Source organism: Dendrobates tinctorius, unplaced genomic scaffold (genome assembly GCF_039654945.1).
Source record: "Dendrobates tinctorius isolate UK_male_01 unplaced genomic scaffold, ASM3965494v1 ptg000097l, whole genome shotgun sequence".
In the NCBI taxonomy this organism is placed as follows: domain Eukaryota; kingdom Metazoa; phylum Chordata; class Amphibia; order Anura; family Dendrobatidae; genus Dendrobates; species Dendrobates tinctorius.
The window spans coordinates 5,294,135-5,316,019 of record NW_027361765.1 but is presented as its reverse complement, the minus strand read 5'-3'; the positions used below and the strand labels follow the sequence as shown (position 1 = coordinate 5,316,019).

Here is a 21,885-nt window from a genome sequence, read left to right as displayed (position 1 = left end):
AGTCAGAAGGCTAATGAATACAAATTTCAAAAAAACTGACCGTCACAACCTAGCATTAACTAAGTGTGAACAGGTGCTTATCCTATAGTAACCAACTCATATACACTCAAACAAAAGAGCAAGCACTCTGTAGTGCCATAGCATGCAAACATGAAATATGAAAAATGAATTGCATTACTGCATTAGAAATATGAAAAATTGAGAAAGCTTAGCGCAGAAAATGGCCATTTTATGTGTACCTGGAAGCCACGTTAAGGCATTTCTTATTTTCCAGGACCCTAACCTAATGCCAATACTCACTTAGACTAAAGTCTTCATCTGTATGGGAACCTATGTAAATCCTCTCCTTAGACTGAAATCTATATCTCTGTGGAGGAGTGGTGGCCCTGCTGTGATTAAAAGCGCCTGCGGCAATAAAGAACAGACGGGGCAACAGAGAGCAGGCAGAGGCAATAGAGATCAAGCAGGGATATCTGAGCAGTCAGAGACAACACAGAGCATGCAGGGGTATCAGAGAACAGGCAGGGGTATCAGAGAACAGGCAGGGGTATCAAAGCAGGCAGAGGCAACAGAGAGCCAGCCCTGCTATCAGAGAACAGTATGAGGCAACATAGAGGAAGCAGAGGCAACAGAGATCAGGTAGGGGTATTAGACCTGGCAGAGGCAACAGAGGGGAGGCAGGGGCAATAAAGTACAGCCACAGACAGGAGCAGGGGTAGCTTAATGCGGATATAAAGCAGGAATAAAGTGCAGGTACCAGACTGCAGGCAGAGGAGACACAGTGGTAAATTGCAGAATCAAGAAACAACAGAGATAGCAGAAATCAGAGAGTTTGGAGAGGACAGAAGGGCAGAGATAGAGAAGAGCAGAGGGGTAACAGGCAGAAGCAAGTGCCAGGCAGAGAGAGGGGCCATAGAGGGATCCCCAGTGCAGATCAGGTCAGGTTGCTGTCAAGCAGTGGTCTCTGTGTGCTCTGCAGAATGTATCTCCTCGGGCACCTGCTGCTCTTCTTGGCCTCGGTGGTCACCACATCCTCCTCGGAGGTCCTGTTATTCCGCCTGCAGTGCACCCCGGAGTTTCTGGCCACCTTCCCTCAACCAGTGTGCAGCTAGTGCAGGCTCCAGGCTGCGGCTGCTGCTCCGTGTATGCCTGGCTGGAGGGGAAATCATGCGAGGTCTGCACCTCTAAACTGAGCTGCGAACCCACCCCCGACACAAAGCACCACCTGCTCGTGCTGAGGAAATGCTGTACATGCCCACAGGAAGGACTCTTCTTTCTCCCTCTGGCACGTGTCATAGGTTCGCCACCACTGGTCAATAGAGTAATTTGTTCACATGTCTGATTTTTATTTCGGGCCGAGTAGTTTGTGGCAAATCGGATCACTAATGTGGTAACTGTACTGAATATCATATGGGATTTGTAAGTATTGCTATTTTCATTTTCTCATTTTCTATGGGTAATAAAACACTGCAAACACTCTGAAAGAATTAACACCTTTACCCCTGAGGGTGGTTTGCACATTAATAACGGGCCAATTTTTGCAATTCTGACCACTGTCACATTATGAGGTAATAATAATTCTGGAATGCTTCAACAGATCCTGGTGATTCTGAGAAAGTTTTTTGTGACATATTGTACTTCATAATAGTGGTAAAAATTTATTTGGTATGACTTGCGTTTATTTGTGAAAAGAATGGAAATTTGACGAAAATTTGGAAAATTACACAATTTTCAAACTTTGAATTTTCGTGCCCTTAAATCACAGAGATATGTCACACAAAATAGTTAATAAGTAACATTTCAAACATGTCTGCTTTATATCAGCACAATTTTGGAACCACATTTTTGTTTTGTTAGAAAGTTATAAGGGTTAAAATTTGACTAGCGATTTCTCATTTTTACAACAAAATTTACAAAACCATTTTTTTAGGATGACATCACATTTGAAGTCACTTTGAGGGGTCTATATGACAGAAAATGCCCAAAAGTGACACCATTCTAAAAATTGCACCCCTCAAGGTGCTCAAAACCACATTCAAGAAGTTTATTAACCCTTCATGTGCTTCACAAGAATTTTTTTAAAAAAAAATTTCACTTTTTTTCACAAAAAAATTGATTTCAGGTACAATTTTTTAATTTTTACAAGGGTAACAGGACAAAATGGACCACAAACATTGTTGTGTAATTTCTCCTAAGCATGCCGATACCCCATGTGAGGGGGCGAAAACCATTGCTTGGGTGCAAAGTAGAGCTCAGAATAGGAAGGAGCTCCATTTGACTTTTGACGCTCCTGGCACTTATTGCCATATGTCAGCTGTCAGAATCAGCTGACACCCGGCAGCGATTGCCCGCATACGCCCTCGATCGGACATAATATTCCATCCCTGGTCAAATAGACCCAGAGCACATGGATGGAATATTAAGTTTGATGTCAGAAAGGGGATAGCATGCTGCAGTTTTCAAATATGCTATTTTTTCAATCAGTCCAGAAACAGAAATAAAGTGTGTGCTTGAGACTTCTGAAAGCTCATCACTTTTGCTGGTACTGTAAAAATTAGCTTTTAATTTGCATTAAACAGAAAAGCAGCAGAGAAATGCTGTTAACAACAATATACGTGAATACAGCCTTAATCTTGCATGTAGCTGCACTTCCTGGTGTACAGTTTTTGAGTTATTAGTTAATGCCAGTGAAGATATAGAACTGTGCAGTTATTGAATCAGCAGAGATTAGCACTCAGCAACCACACTCTAACCTTACATGGACTGCCAGTTTATTGGAAAGTTGCTTTAGCTACTAAGCGCTTCCACTTTTCAAAAATACCACACACAGTTGATTGTGAAATATTTAGGAGGGAAGAAATTTCAAGAACTGAATTATCACAAACATGGCATCCTCTTACATTACTATGGTCAAATTCTGTGAAGTCTTTAACCCCTTTCCGACATCGGGCCTAATAGTATGCCTATGTAGGACTCCCTCCCTTTGATGTGGGCTCCAGCGGTGAACCCACATCTTTCTCAGGACATGGAAGCTGTTTTGAACAGCTAACATGTGCCCGAAACAGCTGCAGATGGAACCATGATCCACCCACTGCTATTAACCCTTTAAATGCTGCTGTCAAACACTGACAATGACATTTATCATGTGCTTCCAGCAATCGCGGTGGAAATCTGCCCACCGATGACCCCTGTCATGTGATCACGGGTCACTAGTGGATTGCCATGATGACCAGAGGTTTCCTGGAGACCTCTATAGTTGTCACTGCTGGCTTGCTGTAAGCGCCGCCCAGTGGATGGCGCTCATAGTAAGTGAGTAATTCAGCTACATATAGGTGAACTGATCATCACCTGTATGTAGCTGAGCCGATCGAGTTATGGCAGCTTCTAGTCTGCCATGGAGATTATTGAAGCATGCCAAAAGTAAAAAAAAAAAAATAGTTTTTAGAAATATAAAAAGTTCAATACAGCCCCCTTTCGCCACATTCAAAATAAACAATAAAAAAAATCAAAAATACACATATTTGGTATCGCCACGTTCAGAATCTCCATCAGTTAGTCTTTACACGTCGCAGGCCTTTACAAACTGTTGTAAAAAGAAGAGGTGATGATACATAGTGGTAGACATATCCCTGTCCCATCTTTGAGATATGTTGCTGCCGTCAATTTATAATGGAGTTAATTTATCTGATGTATAAAGATCAAGTGTGTGTATGTATGTACGTATGTATGTATGTATGTATATGTGTATGTCCGGGATTGGCATCCGCACCGTTGCAGCTACAGCCACAAAATTTGGCACAGTCACATGTCTGGACCCCGAGAGTCTCCTAGGCTATGTTGTGAGGCGAAATTTTAACCCCGCGTGTTCCAATTCACCAAACAATTTTGCCCCTATCTACATAATGGGGAAAAAGTGTGTGTGTATCAAGCCCCGCCCCTCATTATGATGTCATAATGGTTGCCATGGCAACGCTGATGTCATCATAGGTTGCAAGCCCCGCTGCTCACTATGATGTCATAATGGTTTACTATGGAGGATGTGTGATGGGTATATGGGCACTGGACTATGGGATGGAGGATATGTATGACAGGTATATGGGCACGGGACTATGGGATGGAGGATGTGTGATGGTATATGGGCACTGGACTATGAGATGGAGGATATGTATGACGGGTATATGGGCACGGGACTATGGGATGGTGGATATGTATGATGGGTATATGGGCACGGGACTATGGGATGGAGGATATGTATGTTGGGTATATGGGCATGGGACTATGAGATGAAGAATGTGTGATGGGTATATGGGCACTCGACTATGGGATGGCGAATATGTATGATGGGTTTATGGGCATGGGACTATGGGATGGAGGATATGTATGATGGGTATATGGGCATGGAACTATGGGATGGAGAATAATTATAATTTGCTATAACTAACCACAGTTAGCTACTATGCTCGGGCAGCGCCGGGCTCTTCAGCTAGTTATAAATGAAATGCAAAAAATGTCTAGTTTTCACCTACTGACCTGTGTTATGTAGTGAATAAAATTGGTCTATAAAAGTTTTCCAAACAATTGCATTCTTGTTAATTTTTATATTTTACTCAGGGTCCCAACAATTTTTTGGAATTGGGGATTATAAATTATAGGCTCATACAGTATAACGAACACCAATATGAATGGAGATATTTACTGTGTCCTATATTGTTTAGAATGTCCACATTTTGTTTCCATTTTATGGAGTTCTGTAGCATTAAGAATACTGTGAGGGATATTTATGAAAATATAGTGAAACCTGAATAATGAATGTTTCTTCTTCACCTCAGAGAGTACCTCTCTGTGGATGTGCCATTGCTGTCTCCAAGTGATAATCTCAGGGACTGTACTAGTAATAGGGCTTGCTTATCATAGAGCCTTCATTATATCAAACAAATACTATCAGTAATTACAAGTTATGTGCTGCCTATCTCTATCCTTTACAAGAAAGCTAATGTCTAATGAGACCATTGTCTACCAAAACCTACTTTCAATAGTCATTGTTCTCCCTCTCGCAGCCACTGGGGCCCTGTGCAGCTGCGTATTTTGGCACCTGGTGTAATCTATGGAGGTTTACAAGAGCCCAGCAGGTGATAGAGGGTTACTGTTACCCTAAAGGTACTGTCACACTTAGCGATGCACCAGCGATCCCGACCAGCGATATGACGCGGTCAGGATCGCTGGTGCATCGCTAAGTGGTCGCTAGTGAGCTGCCACACAGGCAGATCTCACCAGCGACATCGCTGGGGACGGGGATCGCTACTTACCTGTCACACTAGGCGATCCTGCGTCCTCCCGCCCGGCTCCACGCTCATCGCTCGTCTCTCCACAGGAAGCGCCGCAGGAAGCTGACGACGAGAAATAGTCCTGGACGTTCTCGCGCGATCAGCGATAACCAGCGGGGGAGCGGGTCGTAGGTAAGTATCACACAGAGCGATATCGCTAGCAATATTGCTATAACGTCACAAGTTATAGCGATATTGCTAGAGATATCGCTTAGTGTGACAGGCCCTTAAATGCAGCTTTCTGGTGTCTGTTAAATTGAAAATAAGCCACTAAAAATGAATTTTATGGCTCCCAGTTCTAGGCTGACTGTTACATAGTGGTAGGTTTGTGATCTACAATGAACTCCTGTGAAACAAGTGACTCCCATTCTGGACTCCCTTACTGGGTTTCTGCCATCTATGCCCACCTGTGCAGGGAGATAGAGAGAGGTTACTGCTTGATTTATAAAAAAACTTCCGCTTCTCTTTTTTCTCCTTATAAAGTGGTTATGCAGCAGCTGAGATGTGAATTATATCTATAGTCTGTTCCAGGTTGTTTGAATTTGCTTTGAATTTTATCAAATAAATTGAATGGTCTTGACTCCGAATTTTTGAAAACAAAAACACTCTCCTTGCGACTCAGCTGTCTCAATATTGCAGCCTGTTGATCGGTGCTCCACGTGTCCTCTCAAGCTCTTCCATCATCTTCACTAAGTGGAAGCCCTGGTCCCAAGTGAAGATGATGAAAGAATGGTAGAAGAATGGAAATGGGTCTGCAGGAGTGTAACAGGTGATCACCAATGTATTTTTACCCCATAATTATCATGCCTGATGTGACCCCAGAGCATAATAAGGAATATTTCATTCACATCAAATAACTTTGATGCAAATCTAATTTCCTGCCAAAATTCAAATGAACAGTCGAATTCAAATTTTGGCAGATTTGCTTATCACTAACGTATATAAATTAATTTAAATAAATTAAAAAAGCAGATCTGCCACTAGATTTCACAAAACATACTCTATAAATTATTATACAGAGCTCCAACACCTGATGAGACTTGTGCAGTTAAGCGGATTTTAGCTTTCAGTAGAATAACTCAGCAGTCAGATATTTTAGAAGAAATAAATGTTTTACTTGGGAGATAAAACAACCATTATCTTCTTTAGATTCCAAAACAATAAAACCCAGTGAGGTCATATAATACAGTTTAAAGCACAGTGCCACCTGCTGTCTGCTGAAGAGAACCGAGAACACACACCGAAGAAGTCGCACAGTACAATTAAACAAAGAGGTTGCACAGTACAGTGTTAGACTGTTTGAACACCGTGTCACCTACTGTCTATTGAATATGTCCCAAAGCACAAGCCTGCAGCTGTTACAGTACTTACTCCTATATAAGTCATATCAGAATAACTGTACACTCCTTCATGAAGTGTTTAAACCCAATCTCAGCCAATTTTGCCTAATTGACAAATCATCAGTATCCCTCCCTTCTGCTGCTGACATCTCACATTGGTACAAGCTGCAGCCCTTTGTCAAGTTGGCTGGGCAGAGGCAGAATACACTCTAATGCATGAGCTATATCACTCTTTATAATAATCTTTACATAGCGCCAACATATTCCGCAGCGCTTTACAGTTTAACAGTTTCAAACACAACAGTCGTAAGTAACAACATTAACAATACAATAATTAAAGCAAAATAAGACGACCCTCAGCTTACAATCTACAATCAGGTGGGGGAGATACAAAGTACAGGTGTGTATTTACAACAATGTATTTACAACGATGGTCCAGCCATCTTGAGGGAGTGAGGGATAGATAGAGATAGTGAATGGGCTACATACACACACTTACATATAAAATGACTTTGATTAGGGAACGTGATAGGCCGCTTTGAATAAATGTGCTTTGAGGGAGCGCCTAAAACTTTCCAAGTTGTGGATGGTCCTAATTTCTTGGGATAGAGTATTCGGCGCTGGAGAAGTCTTGGAGTCTGAAGTGGGAGGTATGGATTAGTGCAGAGATTAGTCAAAAGTCGTTTGCAAAGTGCAGCGATCGGCTAGACAGATAGACCGAAATGAGGGAGGAGATGTAAGGGGGGTGCTGTACTGTGGAGAGCTTTGTGGGTGAGCACAAGTACTTTGAATTGGATCCTATAATGAATGGGCAGCACGTGTAATGACTAGCACAGAGCGAACACATGTGAGTACCGATTAGCCAGATGGACGACCCTGGCTGCTGCATTAAGTATGGACTGGAGAGGGGAAGGTTGAGTAAGGGGGAGGCCAAGAAATAGAGCATTGCAGTAGTCTAGGCGGGAGTGGATCAAGGCGACAGTGAGGGTTTTTGTTGTTTCCATGGTGAGAAAAGGGTAGATTCTAGAGAATCCCTTTACCCACTCTTTAGCTGGTCTCATAAAATATTCATTTTGTATCAGGATTACACAGATATGGACTTTCGAAGTAAGTACAGTTGGCTAATTAGGTCTAAGAGATTTATTATATAATGTATACAGTTTATGTTATGAGATCCGGTGACAAATCTGCTTTTAGAATTCTGTTGCCTGTATAAAAGATTTTATTTTCAATTAGAAACAAAAGGAATGATCAGGAAAGCTTTTGGCTAAATGTCCAAATCATCCTTAGCTTGCGCTCCGTCTTTCATTGAACATACTGATTTAGGCGCTCTATACCTCGAGTGATGCTGTAGCCATTTTATATTCAATAGATTTACTTACAAATGAAAAAAGTGACATATTGTAACATAATTCTTTACTATTTACAGAGGACTTTCTGGTTGGTGAGGGTGCTGACCAGTCTTTATATTGGCACTGTCATCATAGGTAAGTTTTTTGTTTTTAGCTATTACAATTTGCTGATAAAACACAGAATAAATATACTGCAGTGTTCTAATGTATCAAATATTTCTCTCCTATGTTTTTTGCTGCCTATGGCAAATATTGAAATGGCGCCCCTCCAAAAAAAATCATTAGTAAGCAATCCACATAAATAAAATCTCAAATTTTCCTTCACTAGCTTAAATATATAATAATATATATTTATACATACACACTGTGGATATACTGCATTCATAAATATACTGTAGAGTGATTTAACCAGAAATATATACAGTGTCTTTAAAAATTATTCATTCCCCATGAACTGTTCCACATTTTTTCACATTACACCCACAAATTTAAATGTATTTTACTGGGATTTTATGGGAAATACCAACACTAAGTAGCAAGTATTCGTGAATTGTAAAGGAAATGATACATGTTTTTCTAATTATTTTAAAAATATAAATCTGAAAATTGTGATGTGAATTTGCAGTCAGCATCTCCCTGAGTCAAAACTTTGTAGGACCACCTTTGACTGTAATTACAGTACTGCTGCAAGTCTTTTGGGGTAGGTCTCTACCAGATTTGCTTATCGAGAGGCGGAAATCTTTGCATGTTCTTTTTTTGTAAACTAGCTCTAGCTTAGTGAGATTAGATGGAGAGTATCTGTGAACAGCAATTTTCAAGTCTTGCCACAAGTTCTCAATGGGATTTAGGTCTGGACTGTGACTGGCTCATTCAAACACATGAATATACTGTGATCTAAACCATTTCATTGTATCTTGGGCAGTATGTTTAATGTTGTTGTCCTACTGTAATGTAAGCCTATGCCCCAGTCTCAAGTCTTTTGCAGCCTCTTACAAGATTTCCTCCAGGATTGCCCTGTATTTAGCTCCACCTAGCTTCACAAAAACTGACCAGTTTCACTGTTTCTGCTGAAGAAAAGCACCCCCACAGCAAGATGCTAATAACACCATGTTTAATGGTAGGGATGGTGTTTTCAGGGTGATGTGCAGTGTTAGTTTTCTGATGCACATAGCATTTTGCATTTAGCCCCAAAAGTTTTACTCTTGTCTCATCTGAATAGAGCACCTTCTTCCACATGTCATGTGGGGGACACAGCTAGAAGGTGCTCTGTGGAAGAGTATTTATTTTGTAGAGGAGTGAAAGAACAAAATTTGGAGCAGATAGCAATGTCCAAAACATTGTGCAAATTAAACTACATGTATTTTCATGTGCAGCATGGGTGTGCAAACTGTACCTTATCAAACATTTCCTGGTTCAGAATGTGCACTTAATTTTATAATTACTGTAGGTGGAGCAAAGTGTTAATTGCACTTTAAAGATTTTATGGCTATATAATGAAAATATGACTATCACTGGAACATGTTTTTCTTCTTATCTAACATACTTGTAAAACTCTGTATAAAATCTGCTGGAAAACGTGAGAAAATTTCATCCTATAATATTTGCTATAGTACTGAAGTAACTCCTTTCTCTCAGTTTTTAAATGATATCTGAGTCAAGTAAAGGCCCCTTTACATTTAGCGATGCACCAGCGATCCGACCCGGTCAGGATTGCTGGTGCATCGCTAAATGATCGCTAGTGAGCTGTCACACAGGCAGATCTCACAGCGATGCAGCAGCGACGCAGCGCACGATACTCACCTTTCACACACAGCGATGAAGACCTCCTCCCGCCTGCCTCCACACTTCGCTCGTCGGTGCCAGCAGGAAGCCCAGCAGGAAGCGCCCGACGAGAAATGGAGCCGGACATTCTCGCGCGATCAGCGATGGACAGCGGGGGAGCCGGTCGGAGGTAAGTATCATACATAGCGATATCGCTAGCGATATCGCTATAACGTCACAAAATCGGTGATGTTATAGCAATATCGCTAGCGATATCGCTATGTGTAAAACCCCCTTAATTGTACACAATTAGAAATGCATGGCTGTTTTCATTCAGAAACAGTTCCACTTTTGGCCTTAGGTCATGTCTGATTTTTCCATTAAAATCTTTAAGGCTAAGCAGTCACCAATGCCACACAAGCTGTGGACATAGTTTTTCAAAGAAAGCAGCCATGCCTTCTTAATTCTGTCTAACCCTTTTCTCTGAAAAATTATTTTTTTGGGGGATTTTTACAGTATAGGGGATAGTGGGTCAGGAAAGCAATGAAGGTAAAGGAAGGCAACCAAACAAAGGAAAGAGAAACGGGGTTAGGGAGGAAGAGGAGAGAAGGAAAATGAAGGGAAATGAAGATCATCTTAACATAGTTGCACCACAACAATTAACATACCTAGTGCAAAAATAACATAAAATAAAATATAGATTATAAGAATTCTGGCAAAGTTTTAAGACATCATAAAAAGGGTCTTTTCTTGCTTGGAGAAAAAATTCCGTTCCAAGAGGACCATTTGGAATTATATTTAGGTGGAGCGTTAATCCTTAAAGCTAAGGACATTTTAAAGGAGTTACAGTATGAGAGAGCATAATGTCAATTATGTCAGAAATAGAGAGAATATCCAATGATTTTCACTTTGATGCAATATAAGTTTTTATGACAGAAAAAATATGTAAAGAAACTTGACTAATGTTTTGAGGGACGTCATCTGCTTCCAGAAAAAAAGAGCCTATTGGGGAGAAATTTTGATGGGAGACTTATTTATTTTATTCAATGGTAAAGACACATCTTTCCTAAGTATCGAAGATTACCTCTTTGACCACAATTCCTCCAGTATAAATCGGATTGATTGAGAAATGCGTTTTTAAGTCAAGCGGGAGTGTAGAGCAACCTAGATAAAATCTTTAAATAATTTTAAAGATGACGCGTTCGGGGGTGCGTCATGAAGTAATGCATCATGCCAATTTTGGCATGTGTTTGGATGCACTAGTATCATTGCGGCCCATGGGTGCGTTAACGCATTCATTACAAAGTGTTAGTGCCGCTATGTAACGGATCCCGTTGAATGCAGGGCCATTAATGCAATGTGAACCCAGCCTAATAGATGATAGTTTTGTTTCTTGGAAAGCAATCATGTCACAAATTGAGTTTTTAGGTTCTTTCCAAGCCGGGTGCCTCTTAATGGAACTCTTAAGTCCCTTTACATTTAGAGATAAGATTTTTACCGCCATTTATAATACAGAATGAGTCTGCACGGAAAAGCCAGAAATTCTTATTCGTGAATATTAGCTCTCTTCAAGCGAGAATATCAATGATGCAAGTAACATCAAATAACAAATGAAAGGATAAAAACACTATAAAGCAAGATCTCAAAAACCACAACCAAAACACAACCATTCACAGATTCTTCTGAGATGATCCGGTAGCAAGGTCTGGGAACAAACAAGACAAAATTCCCACGGACCTCATCTTAGAGAATGGGGAAAAGGTTCAGTCAATTCTATATTTAAGTCCTGTAAAGTAATCTATAAGATAAAAGTAAGTCAGAAGACGTCAATAATGAACAAAATATAGTATAATAATGTTCTTAGAAGCCCATTCAATTCTGTAATCCAGGGTTACATCTCTTCTTCATGCTCATCCGATGTAGGTTTGCTTTCTTTCCCTGAAATGTAATGTTCCAAGAGAAATTTCTGTCCTGTTGGATTTTGAATCACATGCTGTTTTCTGTTGATGAAAACGATTAATTGATTAATTACAATTGTTAGACAATGGGAGGGTTTTGTGGAGTAGATCCTTAATATACAGTATAAGATCAAAAGGGGAGACACTTTCTGGTGTTCCTCTACATTTTAAGTTATTGCACCTATTGCGATTTTCTTGATCAGTAAGTTTAGCTCTCAGAAATTTACCTTCGTCTTTAAGAGTTGTATAGTCTTTTCCCAGAGAGTTTTGTTTTAAGGAAACAGCATCTACTTTATTATCAGTAGCACCTATTTTTTGGTTAATTTCTTCAAATGAAATTTGCAAGTTATCAAACCTTTTATTAATATTAATGTCCAATTGTTGATTCGAAGAGGTGAATAATTCAGATAAATATTTCTCAGATGCTTTCAGATTTCATTTTTGCCAAACTGAATTAGCTGTGCAACCCTTTTAAGACAACAGGACTGGAGTAGGGAGTTACTTTCAGTTTCTTGCTGGTATTTTGTTTTGCATAATATAGCTGAACATAGAATTTAAAAGGGAGCTTTGTGGTCAACAATATTTGTATAGATTAATAGTACGGATGAATATAAGAAACTTTGTAATATATTATCAGAAAATTTTACTTCATTGTTTTCTTATAAGCTACTACTTCTGAACTCATCATCCACTCTGTATACTCTATGTAGGCAGACACAGGCAAAAGTGGGCCTCTGTGCAAGAACAGTATAGAAGCTGCTTGCTGCTTTGGAAGGGGAAGTGGGCCAGCTTATTTATGTCTTAGGTCCCTATGCGGCTGCACATGTTGAACCAATGGTATGCCTTCCCTAGCTGTGAAGAGTGAGAGTGAGGAGTAAAGTGAGAAAATATGAAGTAGGAGACACAGAAAGATTGTGCTGTGCTTTCTAACTAATCTTTTACCTCACACTAAAGCTGGTTTCACATTCACACTGAACAGGACTGGTGTATAATTCCATCTATGCTGCTGATTCAGTCTGTGTTCTGACTAAGGAAAGAAGGGATCCTTCTCTGTGTGGTGCGTGTTGTATAAGAGACATCATAGCAAATTAGAATAATAGAATCATAGAATGGTAGAGTTGGAAGGGACCTCCTGAGTCATCTGGTCCAACCCCCTGCTCAAAGCAAGATTCACTAAATCATCCCTGACAGATGTCTGTACAGCCTCTGTTTGAAGCCTTCCATTGAAGGAGAAATCACCAGCTCTTGTGGCAGCCTATTCCACTCATTGATCACCCTCACTGTCAAAAAGTTTTTTCTAATATCTAATCTGTGCCTCCTCCCATTCAATTTCATCCCATTGCTTATACTCTTTCATTGTGCAAATGAGATTAAATATTATCCTTCTACAATGTGACAGTCCTTGAAATAATTGTAGACAGCTATTAAGTTTCCTCTCAGTCTTCTTTTTTCAAGCTAAACATTCCCAAATCCTGTAACCGTTCCTCATAGGACATGCAGACCGGTCACCATTCTGGTTGCTCTTTTCTCAACTTGCTCCAGTTTGTTGATGTCTTTTTTGAAATGTGGTGGCCAAAAAGTGGACACAATATTCCTGATGAGGTCTGCCCAAAGAAGAGTAGAGGGGGATAATGACTTCACAAGATCTAGATTGTATGCTTCTGTTAATACATCCCAGAATTGCATTTGCCTTTTTTTGCTGCTGCATCACACTGTTGACTCATGTTTAGTTTATGATCTGTTAGTATACCCAAGTCTTTTTCAAATGTGCTGTTGCTTAGCCCTATTCCTCCCACTCTGTATATGTTTTTTTCATTTTTATTGCCAGATATAGTACTTTGCATTTTTTCCCTGTTAAAAACCATTCTGTTAGTTGCTGCCCACTGCTCCAGTGTATTTATATCTTTTTGAATCCTCTCTCTTCTCTAGTATTAGATATCCCACCTAACTTTTTGTCATCAGCCACTTTAATCAGTGTAACCTCAATTCCTTCATCTAAATCATTGATAAAGACGTTTAACAATACAGGGCCCAGAACAAATCCCTGTGGTACACCACTTAAGACATTCTTCCAACTGGCTCTGCAGCCATTTACAACCACTCTTTGGGATCAATCACTAAGCCAGTTATGAATCCACCTAACAGTTGCCTTGTCCATTCCATACTTAGTCATTTTTTCAATAAAGATGGTGTGAGATACTTTGTTAAATGCTTTGCTGAAGTCAAGATATACTATATCTACAGCAATTCCCTAATCCACTCAGTCAGTGATTCTGTCATAGAAGTAAATTAAGTTAGTCTGAGATGACTTATTAGTTACAAACTCATGCTTACTCTGGTTAATCACTTCATTCTTATCCAGGTATGTACATACTGTACATGTTGTTTAATAATTTGTTCAAAAATCTTTCCTGGTATAGAAGTGAGACTCACCAGCCTATAGTTCCCTGGGTCCACCATCTTCCCCTTTTTGAAGAAACGAACAATATTTGCTCTTCTCCAGTCTTCTGGGACTTCTCCTGTTCTCCAAGAATTTTCAAAGATTATGAAGAGTGGTTCAAAAATTTCTTCTGCTATCTCCTTCAGTACTCAGGGGTGTAATTTATCTGGACCTGGAGACTTGAATTCATTTATGTTAGCTAAGTATTCCCTCACTATCTTTCTCTTTATAGATAGCTTGGATTCTTCTAGTCCTTTAATAGGACAGTGAAGATCAGTTGATGTTACATTTCCTTTCTGAGAGAAAACAGATGCAAAATAGGAATTTAAAAGTTCAGCCATCTCAACATCCTTTCTTACCATTTCATCATTATCATCTTGTAAAAATCCTATAGCATCTTTGAATTTTCTTTTACTTTTGACATATCCCCAAAATCCTTTTTTATTGCTTTTGATGTTTCTTGCAAGCCTTATTTCAGTGTCAGCTTTAGATAATCTGATGTGTCCCCTGCAGGTTTTGCAGGAAGAATTATATTCTTCTTTAGATATACCTCCCTCTTTCCATTTGATAAACATTTCTTTCTTCCTTTTAGCATGTGTTCAAGTTCTGTAATTGTCTTTTGCCACCTGCAAATTGCAATGAGAAATTGAAAGGTAGAGGCTGCAGAGGAGAAAACTGGTGTGAATGCAGTATACACGTCATATAATATCTAGAAATGTGTTTTGTTGTTCACATACAGCATGACAGTTTATTTATTATATGACTCTTTACCTTTCCAGTGTGTCCTTAACTCTGCTGCCCAACTTATCCACCTCTTTCCTCACTTTTCCCCCAGTTTTCCCTTCTGTATAGTCCTTCATTGACTCCCAATTCCCCAATTTATCTAGTTGAAACTACTAACATTGATCCACAAAGCTGTCCATAATCTGTTTCCTCCATATATTTCCAAACTACTTTCCTGCCACATTCCAACATGTAATCTTTGGTCCTCTCAAAGACCTCCTTCTCTCCTCCACACTTATTCGTTCCTCACCCAATTGCCTCTAAAACTTCTGCTGAATATCCCCCATACTCTGGAATTCCCAGCTCCAAAATGTCTAATAATCCTTCACACTCAGGAACTTTCAAACGAAAAGTTGCAAGAAAGCTTAAAGCCTGCAATAACCCCGCTGCCACCTCACCAACACCAGAGCTGATGCAAACCTTTTAATCTTCTGCCTCCTTCTCCATTATCCTGTAGAATGTAAGCCTGCCAGCTTAGAGCCCTCTCCTTTCTGCATCAGTCTATTATTGTTAGTTTGTTCATTGTAGTTTATATTTGTTTTCAGTACATAACTCCTCCTCATGTACAGCACTATGGAATCAATGCTGCTCTAAAAGGAAATCATAATATTAATCCTGAATTATTTAAAAATATAGTTACCCTTTAAGGCTGGGGAATGCATGATACAAAAAATGTTAAATGATTTGTTAATTTATTCTTTTAAATTCATTTGCAGCTGTTAATTTCACTCGTGACTGGGAAGTTGGATCTGTGACCACGACAACAGTGTATAAATCGTTCAGCAATACCATGGTAAATGCCAGTATTGGATTATGGGTTGGCTTAAGAGGCGTGAATATAACCCTAGCAGGTAATGTATATTTTTTACAATAACCCCTCTATAACAAGGATAGTATGCTTTTGCATAACTTAGAACTAGGTCTATTGTCAAAGTTATGATTATTAAGCTACATTTTTAAGAACACATTTATTTGCTGGTAAATGAAAAATGAGAAGGAGGTGGTTTCAAAGAGATTTTCCTGCAAACAAATTAAAGAGGTATTCTCACATTATTACATTGCTTTAGTTAGCCAGCATGAAAATGAGCAAGTTTGCAGATGACTTGTTTTTTCTATCTGCTGTCATCCTCCTGCAATAAGAGCATTTATCTTTCAAAGTGTACAGCTGGTTTCTATGGAGATCAGCCACAAGTGTCTGCCCAAACCCTGGCTGCGTTTGCACCATAGCTACATTACAGAAGAGAGGTTAACTCCTAACATACCTGCCACCTCTATTCAGCCCATTGGCTTCTATACTGCAGTTTAGCTGTTCATGTCCCTTCCTCTCACTGTCAGCTCCTAATAAGCAGTGTTATAAATCTTGCAGAATTACCAATCACCACCTTATGTCTCTTTTGGATTAGATTGCCTTTTCAAGGTTTGCTCTCATTGTCACAAGCTGCATGCTTTTTCAAATGCCCTATTATCTCTATTTGCAAATAAAGCGATAGCAATGTAGACTCATAACAGTCCTCTGATAGCTGAATATGATACAACAAAGCTTGGACTGACCACACCAGAACTGTCACTTCAGAAGAAGTGCCAACTCTGCCAGAAATTAGTAAGTAAGGAGATTGCGTAGATTTGAGCTGCTCGATGAGTAAGTTCAGAATAGTCTTTAAAATACTCAGTGCTGCTTATTAGAAATACAGGGGCAAAGCAGAGTATAGAGACACTTTGAAATGAAATCAGAAATAAGTGTTTAACCCCTTCCTGACATGAGACGTACTATTCCATCCACGGTACCCGGGCCCGTATGACCGGGGACGGGATAGTACGTCTACCGCGATCAGCGGCGCCCACATGGTGAGCGCCGCTGATCGCGGCCGGGTGTCAGCTGATTATCACAGCTGACACCCGGCACAATGTGTCAGGGGCGGTCACGGACCGCCCCCGACACATTAACCCCTTGCACACCGCGATCAAACGCGATCGCGGTGTACCGGGAGTTAAAGGGAAGCATCGGCAGGGAGGGGGCTCCCTCCGTGCTTCCCTGAGCCCCCCACGGCAGTGCAATGTGCAGCGCTGCTGCGGGGGGCTCCTTTCCTCCAGGCCCCCGAATCCAAGATGGCGACAGGGGCCTTCGGGGGCCTGGGGAAGCTGGCTTCCTCAGTGCCTGCAAAGCGCAGGCATGAGGAAGCCTTGTGCACTGCCTGTGACAGATTGCTGATCTGTCACAGTGATCTATGATGTGACAGATCAGCGATCTGTCACAGGACAGTGATGTCCCACCTGGGACTATGTAATAAAGTAAAAAAAAAATTAAAAAAAGTGTAAAAATAAATTTAAAAAAATCGTCAAATAAATTAGTAAAAAAAAAAAAAAATATTCCCCAATAAATTCATTTTTTGAAAATAATAAAAAAAAAAGCAATAAAAGTACACATATTAGGTATCGCCGCGTCCGTAATGACCTGCCCTATAAAACTGTCCCATTAGTTAACCCCTTTAGCGAACCCCTTAAAAAATAAAAATAAAAAACGAAGCAAAAAATAATGATTTATTATCATACCGCCAAACAAAAAGTGCTATAACGCGCGATCAAAAAGACGCATATAAATAACCATGGTACCACTGAAAACATCATCTTGTCCCGCAAAAAACGAGCCGCCACACAGCATCATCAGCGAAAAAATAAAAAAGTTATAACTCGCAGAATAAAGCGATGCAAAATTAATTATTTTTTATATAAAATAGTTTTCATTGCATAAAACCGACAAAAACATAAAAAAACGACCTAAATGAGGTATCGCTGTAACCGTACTGACCCGAAGAATAAAACTGCTTTATCAATTTTACCGCACGCGGAACGGTGTAAACGCACCCCCCCCAAAAGAAATTCATGAAACGCTGGTTTTTGTTCATTCTGCGTCCCAAAAATCGGAATAAAAAGCGATCAAAAAATTTCACGTGCCCGAAAATGGTACCAATAAAAACGTCAACTCGTCCCGCAAAAAATAAGACCTCACATGACTCTGTGGGTCAAAATAAGGAAAAATTATAGCTCTCAATATGTGGTGATGCAAAAACTATTTTTACAATAAAAAGCGTCTTTTAGCGTGCGACAGCCGCCAAACATAAAAACCGCCATAAATAGTAAATCAAACCCCCCGTTATCACCCCCTTAGTTAGGGAAAAATAATAAAATTAAAAAAATGTATTTATTTCCATTTTTCCATTAGGGTTAGGGCTAGGGTTAGGGCTAGGGGTGTGTTGGGGTAGGGTTGGGGTAGGGTTAGGGCTAGGGTTAGGGGTAGGGTTAGGGCTAGGGTTAGGGCTAGGGCTAGGGCTAGGGTTAGGGGCGTGTTGGGGTTCGGGTTGGAGTTAGAATTGGGGGTTTCCACTGTTTGGGCACATCAGGGGCTCTCCAAATGCAACATGGCGTCTGATCTCAATTCCAGCCAATTCTGAGTTGAAAAAGTCAAATGGTGCTCCTTCCCTTCCAAGCTCTGCTATGCGCCCAAACAGTGTTTTACCCCCACATGTAGGGTAGCAGCCTACTCAGGACAAATTGCAAAACAATTTTTGGGGTCCAATTTCTCCTGTTACCCTTAGGAAAATAAAAAATTGGGGGCAAAAATATCATTTTTGTGGAAAAAAATGATTTTTTTATTTTCACGTCCGAGTGTTGTAAACTTCTGTGAAGCACTTGGGGGTTCAAAGTGCTCACCACACATCTAGATAAGTTCCGTGGGGGGTCTAGTGTCCAAAATGGGGTCACTTGTGGGGAGTTTCAATAGTTTAGGTACATCAGGGGCTCTCCAAATGCACATGACACCCGCAGACCATTCCATCAAAGTCTGCATTCCAAAACGTCACTGCTTCCCTTCCGAGCCCCGACGTGTGTCCATACAGTAGTTTTCTCCCACATATGGGGTGTCAGCGTACTCAGGACAAATTGGACAACAACATTTGGGGTCCAATTTCTCCTGGTACCCTTGGGAAAATAAAAAAATGGTGACTAAAAGATCATGTTTGTGGAAAAAATACGAATTTTTTATTTTCACGCCCGGGCGTTGTAAACTTCTGTGAATCACTCGGGGGGTCAAAGTGCTCACCACACATCTAGATAAGTTCCTTGGGGGGTCTAGTTTACAAAATGGTGTCATTTGTGGGGGGTTTCCACTGTTTAGGTACATTAGGGGCTCTCCAAAGGCAACATGACACCCGCAGACCATTCCATCAAAGTCTGCATTCCAAAACGTCACTACTTCCCTTCCGAGCCCCGACGTGTGCCCATACAGTAGTTTTCTCCCACATATGGGGTGTCAGCGTACTCAGGACAAATTGGACAACAACTTTTGGGGTCCAATTTCTCCTGGTACCCTTGGGAAAATAAAAAAATGGTGACTAAAAGATCATGTTTGTGGAAAAAATACGAATTTTTTATTTTCACGCCCGGGCGTTGTAAACTTCTGTGAAGCACTGGGGGGGTCAAAGTGCTCAACACACATCTAGATAAGTTCCTTGGGGGGTCTAGTTTACAAAATGGTGTCATTTGTGGGGGGTTTCCACTGTTTAGGTACATTAGGGGCTCTCCAAAGGCAACATGACACCCGCAGACATTCCATCAAAGTCTGCATTCCAAAACGTCACTACTTCCCTTCCGAGCCCCGACGTGTGCCCATACAGTAGTTTTCTCCCACATATGGGGTAGCAGCGTACTCAGGACAAATTGGACAACAACTTTTGGGGTCCAATTTCTCCTGGTACCCTTGGGAAAATAAAAAAATGGTGACTAAAAGATCATGTTTGTGGAAAAAATACGAATTTTTTATTTTCACGCCCGGGCGTTGTAAACTTCTGTGAAGCACTGGGGGGGTCAAAGTGCTCACCACACATCTAGATAAGTTCCTTGGGGGGTCTAGTTTACAAAATGGTGTCATTTGTGGGGGGTTTCCACTGTTTAGGTACATTAGGGGCTCTCCAAAGGCAACATGACACCCGCAGACCATTCCATCAAAGTCTGCATTCCAAAACGTCACTACTTCCCTTCCGAGCCCCGACGTGTGCCCATACAGTAGTTTTCTCCCACATATGGGGTAGCAGCGTACTCAGGACAAATTGGACAACAACTTTTGGGGTCCAATTTCTCCTGGTACCCTTGGGAAAATAAAAAAATGGTGACTAAAAGATCATGTTTGTGGAAAAAATACGATTTTTTTATTTTCACGCCCGGGCGTTGTAAACTTCTGTGAAGCACTGGGGGGGTCAAAGTGCTCACCACACATCTAGATAAGTTCCTTGGGGGGTCTAGTTTACAAAATGGTGTCATTTGTGGGGGTTTCCACTGTTTAGGTACATTAGGGGCTCTCCAAAGGCAACATGACACCCGCAGACCATTCCATCAAAGTCTGCATTCCAAAACGTCACTACTTCCCTTCCGAGCCCCGACGTGTGCCCATACAGTAGTTTTCTCCCACATATGGGGTATCAGCATACTCAGGACAAATTAGACAACAACTTTTGGGGTCCAATTTCTCCTGGTATCCTTGGGAAAATAAAAAAATGGTGACTAAAAGATCATGTTTGTGGAAAAAATACAAATTTTTTATTTTCACGCCCGGGCGTTGTAAACTTCTGTGAAGCACTGGGGGGGTCAAAGTGCTCACCACACATCTAGATAAGTTCCTTAGGGGGTCTAGTTTCCAAAATGGTGTCATTTGTGGGGGGGTTCCACTGTTTTGGTACATCAGGAGTTTTCCAAACGCGACATGGTGTCCGATCTCAATTCCAGCCAAAAACGTCAAATGGCGCTGCTTCCCTTCCGAGCTCTGCCATGCGCCCAAATAGTGGTTTACCCCCACATGTGGGGTATCAGCGTACTCAGGACAAATTGCACAATAACTTTTAGGGTCCTGTTACCCTTGGAAAAATAAGAATTGAGGGTGAAAAGATCATTTTTGTGGAAAAAATATGATTTTTTAATTGTATGGCTTTATTTTATAAACTTCTGTGAAGCCCATGGGGGTTCAAAGTTCTCACCACACATCTAGATAAGTTCCTTAGGGGGTCTATTTTCCAAAATGGTGTCATTTGTGGGGGGTTTCCACTGTTTTGGTACATCAGGGGTTTTCCAAACGCGACATGGTGTCCGATCTCAATTCCAGCCAAAAACGTCAAATGGCGCTGCTTCCCTTCCGAGCTCTGCCATGCGCCCAAATAGTGGTTTACCCCCACATGTGGGGTATCAGCGTACTCAGGACAAATTGCACAATAACTTTTAGGGTCCTGTTACCCTTGGAAAAATAAGAATTGAGGGTGAAAAGATCATTTTTGTTGAAAAAATATGATTTTTTAATTGTATGGCTTTATGTTATAAACTTCTGTGAAGCCCATGGGGGTTCAAAGTTCTCACCACACATCTAGATAAGTTCCTTAGGGGGTCTATTTTCCAAAATGGTGTCATTTGTGGGGGGTTTCCACTGTTTTGGTACATCAGGGGTTTTCCAAACGCGACATGGTGTCCGATCTCAATTCCAGCCAAAAACGTCAAATGGCGCTGCTTCCCTTCCGAGCTCTGCCATGCGCCCAAATAGTGGTTTACCCCCACATGTGGGGTATCAGCGTACTCAGGACAAATTGCACAATAACTTTTAGGGTCCTGCTACCCTTGGGAAAATAAAAATTGGGGTGAAAAGATCATTTTTGTGGAAAAAATATGATTTTTTAATTGTACCGCTGTACGTTATAAACTTCTGTAAAGCCCTTGTGGGTTCAAAGTTCTCACCACATATCTAGATAAGTTCCTTGGGGGGTCTAGTTTCCAAAATGGGGTCACTTGTAGGGGGTTTCCACTGTTTAGGTACATCAGGGACTCTCCAAACGTGACATGGCGTCCAATCTGAATTCCAGCCAATTTTGCATTGAAAAAGTCAAACTGCGCTCC

General features: G+C 40.8%; 1 protein-coding gene across 2 annotated transcripts in view; it reads left to right on the top strand.

Moving 5' to 3' along the window:
* The window catches only part of LOC141098901 (dual oxidase maturation factor 1-like), a 106,317-nt gene that overhangs the window by 71,329 nt on the left and 13,103 nt on the right, over nucleotides 1–21,885 (top strand). For both annotated transcript variants that reach the window (XM_073586872.1, XM_073586873.1), the window contains 2 exons: nucleotides 8,094–8,151; nucleotides 15,675–15,809. In XM_073586872.1, the coding sequence (XP_073442973.1) occupies nucleotides 8,094–8,151; nucleotides 15,675–15,809 (193 nt within the window). The remainder of the gene's footprint in view (nucleotides 1–8,093; nucleotides 8,152–15,674; nucleotides 15,810–21,885) is intronic.